This window comes from Ziziphus jujuba, chromosome 1, assembly GCF_031755915.1.
Source record: "Ziziphus jujuba cultivar Dongzao chromosome 1, ASM3175591v1".
NCBI classification, from domain to species: Eukaryota; Viridiplantae; Streptophyta; class Magnoliopsida; order Rosales; family Rhamnaceae; genus Ziziphus; species Ziziphus jujuba.
Genome location: NC_083379.1, coordinates 14,736,604 through 14,748,199, shown reverse-complemented (window position 1 = coordinate 14,748,199; position 11,596 = coordinate 14,736,604). Strand labels below are relative to the sequence as shown.

Sequence of the window (11,596 nt, the reverse complement as noted above, 5' to 3'; positions counted from 1 at the left end):
TAAAGAAGTAAAAGATTTTATGGTACGTGACAAGCTAGGTTATTTATTTTGGTGCTTGCCATAAGGAAAAAAGAAATATTATGCGAGTTTTAAAAATATTCAATCAACTCTTATAATAATTATAAAAGAAGCTTCAGTATATTAGGTGTGCAGACATATATAAGCATAAGATGTATGTACGCCCGATGAAGTTTATTTTGATAATTACTTATGAATCCTATATAAATCTGATGGTTGTTAGTTTTTTATTTAGATTTTATTTGAAGAAAAAAATCAAAACCTTTTTTAAATGATGATATTATTTAAATGATATAGCATGCCGTATAGAATGTGCTTACTGCAAAGTATATGTACTCTGTCCATACTTTATCAAATCTCACATATTATATGTAAATTAAGCAAGCTAGTTACAGCAAAATCAACACCAGTACTCTTGTCCGTATAAAACCAAAGGATTCCATATGTATTCCTCGGAAATTCCCTGCTGCCAAACAAGAGAAACTTGAGACGCACAAATCTGAGCTTCCAAAACAGCAGATCTTAATTACTTTAAAACAACAGCATCCAAATCCAGTCATATATCATGGCAATATAACCTCGTTCAAGATTCTGTTTTTACTGCAATCTTATATTATAGATGTCACTACTAGTAATGATATGAACCTATAGCTTTTTAAGTATATATTTTGATTTAGTCTATATATGTTTTTAGACAAACCAATCAATTAATATGAATTTTTTCAATGGTGTTTTAATTTTTTTTTTTCTTTCCAACAACTGAATTACAATAGCTGGCCTAATTCGCATATATAAGTAATATAAGTAACATATATATTCTAATTAATTTAAGGGTGTGTTCGGGAGTGAAATTTCTACAATTCTAAAAGTGTTATAAAGATTGCAAAAATCATTTCCTATAGTGTTTGGTATTAAAAAAAAAAAAAAAATCATATAAGTGATTTTTAGTGATTTTGTTTTGAAGGAAACAATTATTTGGTGATTAATTACCTAATTATTGCAACAATTAGGTAATCACCAAATAGGTGATTATTGAATCATTCTCAAAATGGACCGTAATCATCAAATAGGTGACTATTGAATCATTCTCAAAATGGACCCTAAAAACCATATTATTAATACAAACCAGCTTGATAATCTGATTTTTAAAAAAGGTATTTTGAAGTTAAAGAAATCAGAGAAGGTGTTTGGATGGCCATTAGGGAGGTTGACTTATGAGTTTAATATTAGCCTATTGAGACACAATTTATATGTGAATGCTCGATAAACTAAAAGTTTATATATATGCACACACGCATATTAAAGGCTGAAACTTTTAGTACCACAACGCATGCAAAATGTAAGAAAGAAGCATAGCTTACTTGGGAGACAAAACAGAAAAACTATATAAAGCTGTAAAGTTCACCAAATTCGAGCCAATTCATAGCCCCACTAAAATTTGTGGTGGATACATAATGCGGCGGCACCACAGAATACTGACAGACGGCCCAAAATTATGCTTCTACTGTCGCTGCCACATCCTTCACCACAATCTTTGCCATCATAAACAACCTTAGCTCCACTGGAAATTAGAAAATGTCAACTTAAATTACTTTTAATTTAATCTTAATGCCTTGATGTCCCTTTGTCTCTTTAGTAACAATAAACTTAAATTAAATATTTTTATTGTTTTTATCTAAGAGTTTTGTTACTATTATTGGTGGAATTTCTTGTAGATAAATCTTGATGATGATGATGATAATAATAATAATAATTATAATTATAATAATAATACTGGGGTGAAATTTGTTTACTGGAAAATTTTAGATATTAACATTGTTGTGATATTGTATTATTTGTAATTTTGGACCATTTATTTTTACGTACAATATGATCAGTTGTTTTTCAATCCATCATTTACGAGACGTAAAGCTATAACTCGAAGTTATTCATCCATAAGCAAAAAGTTTATTACATGAACATATATATTAGTTGGGCGTTAAAGATTGATTATTGTAGTTCTAGACTTGTTGACAACTTAATAATTACTCACCCAAAAAAAAAATGGTGAAGCGACAGGCAGCGTGCTAGCGAATTACTATTTGTGGATTTTTTTTTTCCTTTTTTTTTTTTTTTGTTTTTTCTTTTTTGTTCCATCTGAGTGTGGGAATGTCAAACTCACATATACCATTATTGTTTGAGAAAACCCGCTTACTATTCCCAGAAGGGAGCAAATTACTATTTGAGTTTTTCTTTTTTCTTTCTGGGACATATGTAATATGCTAATTTGTTATTGACAAAATATGACTTTACAAATTAGCACTAGCATATTATTAGAAATTAACCTACGTTTTTTTTTTTTTTTTTTCACTTGCAATTTTATCCTATATATACTTCTTAAATTCTTGTTTCTGGGTTTGTTTGTGAGAAAGAGGAGGGAGAGATCCCAATAGGTTATCTTCATATATATATATATATAAAGAGAAAAGCCGCAAGTTTTAGTAACAAAATGCATGCGGAAAGTTGTCACGAAAATAAAATAGAAAGAGAGAGGCATGCAGAAAGTGAGGTACCAATGGAGACAGATATGAGTGGTATCTATCCTTTCCTTTGAAGGCACGTATTGCTTCTAAAATGCTTTCTTTCTTTTTTGACTCAAAAATAGCATTTTTCAAAAAAAAATTAGGCTTCCCAAAAAGCTTAAAGCCCAAGTTAGTGAGTTATAGTTTCTGATAAACTCTTCTAAAAGCTAGATGCTCTAAAAAGAATTTATTATTTGTCATGAAGGTGATGATCATTAGTGCATATATATATATATATATAAAATATTTTATTTTAAAAACCTAAATAATTTAGAAAGATAAATTTTTTGGACATAGATCATGCTGATTATTATCATTAATAATGAGAAATAAAAAAAAAATTCTATAAAAAAAATGTAATAAAATATTTTCCAAAACAAAGTGTAATTATTATCAGAAATATTATTATCATTATTATTATTAAAACTTGTTTTTTGGCCATATTATTATCAATAAGACTTGGTATTGGCAATAAGAAGAAAATAAGTAAGATGATTAAATACTCAACCAATTCATAACCCACTAAAATTCTTTGGGGAAATGGGATGAACTAAATGCGGCCGCACCACAAAAACTGGTGTCCAACACTCCCAACTTTTAGTTTTGCGGGCCCAAATGCATATCCTTCACCCACCACAAAACCTTCTTCTTTAACCAAAATTATAAACATCCTCCCTCCACAATAAATTAATCATAATATAACCTACTTCAATAGGACACAATGTCCTAAATTTCCACTTGATCATTGCTTATTGCCCTCATCTGCCTTTGTCTCTTTCGCACTATAGAAAACCATTGCTCTTGGGTCTTTGCATCGACGTGTATTAATCAATAATATCACCCATTAATAATTAACTCTAAACCTATAGCTTGAGATTGCTTAATTTGCAATTCCTATGTATATAGGGTATCAATGCATGATCATTTAACACAAGCACATGAGATGAGTAATTTACTTATAAATATTGAGAAAATTACTTGTAAATGGAATTACTAGTCACCTTCCCACATGTATAGTTCACTCACGTTTGTCATATACATCACTTCCCTTTTTCTTTCTCAATTCCTAGTCACAATCCAAACTCTAATTCCGAAGCTACATATGAGATTCAGATACTCATATTCGATCATTTGCATTTCCAACAATTCCCAGAATTTAACAAGATACGATTCTAGCTAGAAGATTAGATCTGAACTTGAAAAGTCAACAATCAAACAATCAATCAAAGCTTCTGCTAGTTTTGCATTATTGTTGCAACCACATTCAGAACCCAAGATATATCAACACTGTAAGGAAGAGAGAAAAAGCTTGGATTTTGATTATGTTTGGCAAGAAAGAAAAGAAAAGCAAAAGCTGGAAAGTAGTTACCCATGAGGTTCAGGTTTCACTATGCTCTTTTGACTATGTTTGGCAAGAAAGAAAAGAAAAGCAAAAGCTGGAAATTAGTTACCCATGAGGCTCAGGCTTCACTATGCTCTTTTGACTTTCGTTTTAATTTCTATAATATTTTATTATTATTGGTCATAATGAATTTTTTGTTTTATTTTATTTTACTTTTTTTTTTCCCTTCTTTAAAAAAACATCTTTTCTTTTTTTTCTTTTTTTGTCAATTAGTTACCTCAATTTTCTTTCGTCCATTTTACTTGTCTTTTGTTTTTTTTTTTTTTTTTTTTTTTCCTTGAATCTTTCTATGATTCAAACATAGCCTAAGGAAAATAAATTGAAAATTTGAAAACTACCAAATTACAAGTTAAGAGAAAACACCAACGTCACTATAATATAGACATTTATAACACAAATAATTTACTTTGGAATTATTTTTATTTTTAATTTTTTTTTTTTTTGGGTGAAAATTTACTTAGGAACATTAACATATAGATATCACTAATAAGAAATGAAACAAAAAAACTATACTAAACTGAAACAAAAAATCTTTAAGTTGTACAAAAAATTAAGTAACACGAATTAGAAGAACAACCATTATGAATATACAAGTCATCAAAAAGATCACAAGCCAAGTGAAACATGTCGTTTTTGAAGTCTTGGAGTATACTTCTGTAGCCCGTGAATTTGCGTGGCTAGTCCTTGCCAGGCTATGTTCAACAGCCTCCTCTGTAGAATCCAGTATCTGCATTCAGACAATAATCAATTTATAGATTCATCAGCCAACTACAATTACATAAAATGCACATAAAACACCAAAAAAAAAAAAAAAAAATGCAGAACCATGCTCTATTCCCCACTACAAAGCCTTATCCCAAAATACTTATTACAAAAGTATAGCCAAATAAAATCCGCAAAGTGCTAATCTTGCAAAATACTAAGTCAAACAAATTATGATATCTTACTTTTTCAGTGTCTTGCAAAGAGCGGCTCATCACCAGACTACTCTCTTTGAGTTGTCTTGCCAACCCAACCATTTCATCAGTCAAGTCCTCTTGCAACTTTCTGTCACAATCAAGGATTAGCAAAACAAAACATGAGGAAAAATGAAGACAACAAAAACAGTAATGCTACAAATACCGAAATGTTCACCAAATTTATTTACCAATAATATGTTTTAAAATATTATTGATTAGCGAATTCATATAAACTAAATATGAAAAAGTGAACATTTAAATGGATGAATGAATTAAAAAAAAAAAAAAAAAAATCCAATTTTTCTTAGAGTTTCTATCTACAGTGATTAAAAATTTTGCATAATACTACCCATTAATAATAGTTAGACGGACCAATAAAACAACAGTGACCTAGCAATATTTTGCCGAGTTGAGGATAGCCTTTATAAAGAAGCTGATTTCCCCAATCCCATTTAAAAAAATAAGCCCAAGAAACTATATTGTCAGAATACCAAGAATAACATAAAGAATGGAATACATCGTTAAAACACCAGCAATAACACAAATAACAGATCTAGGCTTATCCAAACTAAGCAGCTAAATTCTTCTAACATAAAAAGACCTGGAGTCCAGCCACTAATTGATTTAACAACATTTGGAACAAGAAAGAAGTGCAATCGCCCGTTTAAAAACCAACTTTATTTTAAGGATTTCATATGAATTCCTAAATAGGAACAATTTCAGAATCAAAGTCAATCTCAGTATCTTATTATATTAACCATGTTATTAAAGATAGAGAACTACAAGGCAATCTCAGTTTTGTCTAGAGTTTGCTAGAAGTTGCTCCAAGAGTTTTCCTTCTCTTTTCCTCCCCTCTAGGAAATAACCAAATAATTAACTAAAAATAACAAGGGAGGCCCTGCATTATCATTGATTTCCAAACAAGTAAGCAAAAATCATATGTTATTCTCATAGCATGTCTGCAAATTTGCAGGCATTCGCTTGATGACAACTCTAATATTTAAAGTTGAATTGAAAAGTGTTTTGCCTGGTCTAGAATGAAACTTAATAAAAAAATCCTACTTATAACACTTACACTCCGTTGTGGTTCATTACATTTCTTGGGAAAAAAGGAAAAGTGTTGATCCTAAAAATCCATGTTAAGTAAGGCCTTGCAACATGACGGACTAAAAATACAATCATGTTGCATTAACGTAGCATCTTTTCCCATGCAGAAAAAAATTCTTTTTTTAAAATAATTTATTTCTACACATGAACACAATCTGTTATACCATCAAGTTAGAAACAATCACCATTATTTGCTCATCCTTTCAGTTTCTTCCACAATCTAGTTACTGATATTCTATAGAGGAAAGGACAAAAATACCTGTGCTTTTCTATATGTGCATGTGCTGCCGCATCCAGTTTAACAGGTGCTGATGAATCATCCTCAATAGTTTCATGTGTTCTATCTTCAATGCTTGATGCAGGCCTGTTTAGTCAATCAGACAAATTAATAAAACAGTTCACAACATAGAAAGATTCATTACCAAGTTAACATAAATCCAGCTGAATCAACCAAACAAATCATTTAATCAAAAACAACAAATATGTACTTTTTTTTTTTTTTTAAGATAACTTTATTATTGATGAAAGACATGTAGAAAAACAGAGCATGTGAAATACTCAAATACAATAGAAAACAACTAATCTAAAACAAGATAACATCTTTCCAACTCGAAAAAAGAAATAAGATAGGGAACATAACTCTTGTAAAGTATATGCCTATAAAGCCTAAAACTTGATATAATCTCATAAAGTCCTCAGATCTCAACTCTTGCCTTCAAAAAGCCCTTCCATTTCTCTCCAACCAAATTATCCAAACAAAGCCAATATTTCAGAACTCCAAAGAAATTTCCTTTTGCTCCTCCAGAAAAGCTTTAAGATTACATATCAACAGAGATGAACAAGATTGTATAAACACCTAAATATACTCAGCTTCTTCTACTAACTAGATCCATAATTTAATAGCCACATTACAAAAAAGAAAAAAGTGATAAATGGACATGCAATTTTTTCTATATATCACGCCCAAAGTAGACAAACAGGTATAAGGTCTTCTTTTTTGCAACATATCACATTATTTAGCTTACCATGCGGAAAAAAGCAAGCAAACATTTGAGACTTTGCTGGTACATTAGCTTTCCAAATTAAATGAGAAGAAACATACAATAGAAATTAACTTACACGGCTCTCCTTCTCAGTCCTGGAGAAGGAGGAATGTGACTTTCTTCTTCCATTTTAGAAGAGCTTACTTTAACAGATATTCCAGCAAATGACTCCTTGGGTTCTTGTGTATCAGTCTGAAAATTAACCACAGAAAGAAACAGTTAGTAAAAACAACCAACATTAATATCATACGTATGCAATTTGGGGAAGGAAATATGGGCCAGAGTCATAATTTTAATATTTAGATTAGATAAAAGGGTATAATTCAGAAATCCATGGCCCAAGTGGAACCCAAAAAACTATAATACACTCTTTTAGTTCAACGAATAACAATGAAAAAAGGAAAATATCACAAATCCTCAAAACGTGATAGAAATAGCAAAAAAGGGAGAAGGAGAAAGAGAGAGATTCATCAACATTCAGGCATAAACTTAATAGAGTAAATCAGATGCAACATAAAAGACAGCAACAAGAATATCCTCTTTATTCATACCCTACATTCTGTTCATTTGATTTCATCATCTAAACCATGTAATGGCGACTCTGATAACGATCTTATGGACATCCTGACCCGCTAATGAAGATTTAATTGACAAAAAAGATATCCACTTTTTTTTCTTTTTTTTTCTGCCAATTGGAACCGCAATGGTCCTTCAGAATTGTCCACCATGTTTATCATGTAACTCTTACCTCAAAAAGAAGATACCACAATGTTTATCTTGGTAAAGAAAGGATACTACCACAATGTTTATCTTGGTAAAGAAAGTATACCACCATTCATTAAGTAGCATACCAAATCTTACCTACCATTCTCAGTAAATTAATTGAGAAAGAAAATTTTGTATCAGGGACTTTGAACTGTTAATCATAAATTTACACTAATCAATTATAGCACATAAATAAATTCATAGCAAATAGTAATCCAACTTCTAGAAAAATTACAAATTGGAAAATAAAGAAGGTTTGCAGCTTAAGCGGTATTATTTCTATTAAACCAGAATCTCATTTATTCTAATACGCACCATCATGGAAGTTAATTTGGAAGCAATAGCTTCAATCTTCTCAGAATAATCACTCACCACAGCCTTTGATACTCTGTAGAATACCAAGTGCCAACAATCACTTACTAAAACCACCGATAAGAAAGAATACAAAATATGAATAATGAGGAAAGTACTGGTCATTTGAGTTCCTAAAAACTTGAATATCTAATAATCATAAAAATTAAAGCAACTTAGATAAAAGGTTTCAGTTCAAGGAAAAAGGTGCTAAAGTCATATGTTATGTGGAAGCATATAAATATAGAGGCATCAATTTCATAGTTTACTTCTAACTTTTTTCTTAGAAACTCTTCTTAGGAATCTATGGAGATATCACAATGGTTAGACTACTCTAAATATCAAACAAAATTAGGAAGCATCTAAGTCGCTTCCAATCTACATGGTTAACTTATGAAATATCACAAGAAAAAAGTTGAATGCTCATTTAACAATAGCATGGATTGCACAATACATAAAAGTTACAGAAATAAACTAAAAAGTGAACTTGTAAAGACGCTTCTTGCACATAAAGCACAGATGGCATCAGCAAAGTAGCAGATAATCCATGAAATGGTAGGCAATATACTGATACCTATAAAAAAACATATATATTAATTATCAAATTCTGGCTTAATACGCCCTACGTGTACCTCTCATAGAATGGTCCATAATCATAGCTCATTGCTCATTCCACAAAAATAACTAAAACTTCCCACCTAGGAATTACCATCCAACATGTAACTAAGAAGAGCCATGTGTGTAACAAAGCTAATAACTTTACGATAAAGGGGTAAAAAAATCAATAAGAAAACATGAATCTATAACTAAAAGTTTTAGCCTCTCAATACAATGCCTGTGAACCGACAACAGATTTCTATAACATTGCACCATTGCTGTCTAAGAACTAACCGCCCTGCCATAATGAAACTTACAAAATTAACTAGTTTACCATAAACAAAACAATGAACATTTATTCCCCCAAAAGCGTGTAGGAAATGCATTGTCAAACCATGCATCACAAAATACAATATTTTTTTTTTTTTTTCTTTTTTCCATATCTGATTCTCCTGAATCCAAATTAAACAGTAGAGACCTTTAAAATGGACGTGACAAGGCCTTCCACGGACTACCTACTTCATTACTTAACACCAGGAATGCCTTATTTCTTTGGAGATAGGTTATTTTGCCACTCTTGGATTGTAATGCTGGAAAGAAATGATAGAACTTTTTTATGAACTTGTGGAACAGGAAACTTTATGGGACAGTACTACTTGTTTGGCTTCATTTTAGGCATCTAATCGAAAAGGAGTTTAAAGAGTTTCGTTATTAGCAACAAATTTACATCAAAGCATTGAATCTAAGTAATTGGCTTTTGATAGGTTTTTGCTATGAAATTCAATTAAATTTTTGCATTATTTTGTAAAAGCATAAAAAGCCTAAATATACTAGTTAAATGGGAATATCACAATTTACACATCAAATTCTTAGAGGAAATAAAAGCAAATAAAACCAAGGAGAGTGAAGAAAAAGAGAGAGAAACAACCTTGGTAAGCCTTCTGGTGTTCGTTCATCAGCAAGTTGTTCTAAGAGTTCTCGTAGAGTGGCAACATACTATAAAGTTGCATGTATTATATATATCAGAATTCACATATATATAATAAATCACTATCAATAACAAACTTCATGTCTAAATATTAGGGAAGGGATAGAGGGGAAAAAAACAAAAAACAATGGACTAATAGCGAAAATAAAGGAAATCCATAACGCTGATACCATAACCGAATTCATTTTTTGTATCACCCAAGGCAAAAACAAAAATAAAAAGGATAAACCATAAATATTTGGACCCTCTATTTTGCCCCTAATTCTAAAATAGGTCCTTGTCTTTAAACAGTATCAAATTTTAGCATGCCCCATAGAAAATGAGTGAGGAAGCAAGAGAAAAAGAAGGAAAAGACCAAGCTTGTCCGGCTCTTTTTTATTTCTTTGTCATCCCCTCTCTTCCACTCTCTCTTCTTCTATCTTCCTCTCTCCCTTTCTCCACGAAAGTACAATTTCAACTGTCACCTTATTCAATTTCAACTGTCACAGTATTGAATCTTTTTTTTTTTTTTTTTTTTTTTGAAAGTACCGTATTGAATATATTGATATCAATTTTATTTAAAACAATTAGAAAGCATCTATTAAGAATGTTTAAAAGTCGATGGCCTAGTTTGTAAGTGAAAGCAATATAGACTGCAAATAATACAAACAGTTAACAAAAATAAAAATAAAAAGAATACAGAAAACAAAGATAAAAATAAAATGCCAACATAATTGTTGAGCATACATACATGCACGAGTTTTGCCTGGTTTTGTTGCTTAGGTGCAGCTGCAAGCAACCTCCTCAAGTTCACTTCTGTTTTGGTAATTCCCATTTTCACAAAACCCTACAACCATTCAACATAAAAGAAATCAGCAAATCATATTTCTTCCTCTAAAAATAAAAATAAAATAAAAAAGACCAATGATTGATTCTTGCTACTTTTTTGAATCGGTAATCACAGAACCAATGTGATGGGTATGGCGCAGAAGATTAAAAAAACTGGGTGGAAAAGATTAAAAGAGTGCAAATTTTCGTCATTAATTGGCTTCTATTATAGTACTATTCTTGGCTAGTTGTGGGGTTTTTGATGATAAACTAGAAAATGAACGAACTTGATCGAAATTCCAGATTTTGTTGTTCCTTAGCTCTACAGCCAAAAGGATGAGATTTCTCAATCGAATTAATGGGAAAAGCTTACCTCAGGGTAGAACACGAATCGGAGAAATTGATTCCTCGTTTTCAGTCTCTCTCTCTCTTTTTCTTTTTTTTTTTCTTTTTTTTCTTTTTTTTTAACAGTCAAAAATTGAATCTTTTATGTAGAAATTAAGTTAATTTTTTACCCTTTTTTATTTTATTTTATTTATTTAATTTTTTTACGCATTTTATTTTGGATGTGTAAGATTAACACTGGAATACAAAATAACAGCAAACCAATGCCCAAACCAACAAGTACAACGCCAACAAGATGTGCTTGGAAGCCAGCCCACATCGTTCTCAGGCAAAGCCCACACCTGGATTCCACAACACCTACCTCGTCATGACCCGCTTAACCCACACTCTATGATAGTTTACTTTCCTTCCGCAAAACCCCATTAATCATGGGCTTAAGCCCATTAGATTCCGTAGAGATTCTACATGCAAAAAGAAATGTATACCGTCCATTCACTGTTAAAATACTGCATACTGTACATCTTGTTTTTTTAATTTGTCTTTTTTTTTTTTTTTTTTTCAAAGCTTATCCACCTCCTCCACGTAAAGGAGAAAAATCCTGTTAAGGATGATAATTTAGGTCATGATACAGTGATACGACTTGAAAAATATCT

At 31.0% G+C, this 11,596-nt stretch overlaps 1 protein-coding gene across 5 annotated transcripts; it reads right to left on the bottom strand.

The window, feature by feature from the left end:
• Positions 1 to 4,475: 4,475 nt before the first annotated feature.
• LOC107419043 (uncharacterized) lies at positions 4,476 to 11,105 on the bottom strand. Of its 5 annotated transcripts, none has more exons than XM_016027764.4 (8): positions 10,972 to 11,105; positions 10,522 to 10,617; positions 9,732 to 9,799; positions 8,171 to 8,243; positions 7,167 to 7,282; positions 6,307 to 6,411; positions 4,929 to 5,028; positions 4,476 to 4,708 (listed from the first exon to the last, which is right to left on the bottom strand). In XM_016027764.4, exons 2-8 carry the CDS (start codon positions 10,603 to 10,605, stop codon positions 4,532 to 4,534), a joined length of 723 nt encoding a protein of 240 aa, XP_015883250.1. In that variant the 5' UTR covers positions 10,606 to 10,617; positions 10,972 to 11,105; the 3' UTR covers positions 4,476 to 4,531. The 5 variants fall into 5 exon arrangements, with proteins under 5 accessions (XP_015883250.1, XP_024925849.1, XP_060669895.1 ...); XM_025070081.3 differs by lacking the exon at positions 10,972 to 11,105 and adding an exon at positions 10,713 to 10,950; XM_060813912.1 differs by lacking the exons at positions 10,522 to 10,617; positions 10,972 to 11,105 and adding an exon at positions 8,686 to 8,780 and having other exon boundaries at positions 9,732 to 9,792.
• Positions 11,106 to 11,596: the final 491 nt, after the last annotated feature.

Excerpts from the sequence above, each read along its gene's own strand:
- LOC107419043 (XM_016027764.4), bottom strand. The coding sequence starts at position 10,605 with ATGGGAATTACCAAAACAGAAGTGAACTTGAGGAGGTTGCTTGCAGCT. Across the intron at positions 8,244-9,731 it reads ACACCAGAAGGCTTACCAAG|AGTATCAAAGGCTGTGGTGA; the intron begins GTTGTTTCTCTC and ends GGTATTCTACAG. Across the intron at positions 7,283-8,170 it reads CCAAATTAACTTCCATGATG|ACTGATACACAAGAACCCAA; the intron begins GTGCGTATTAGA and ends GTTAATTTTCAG.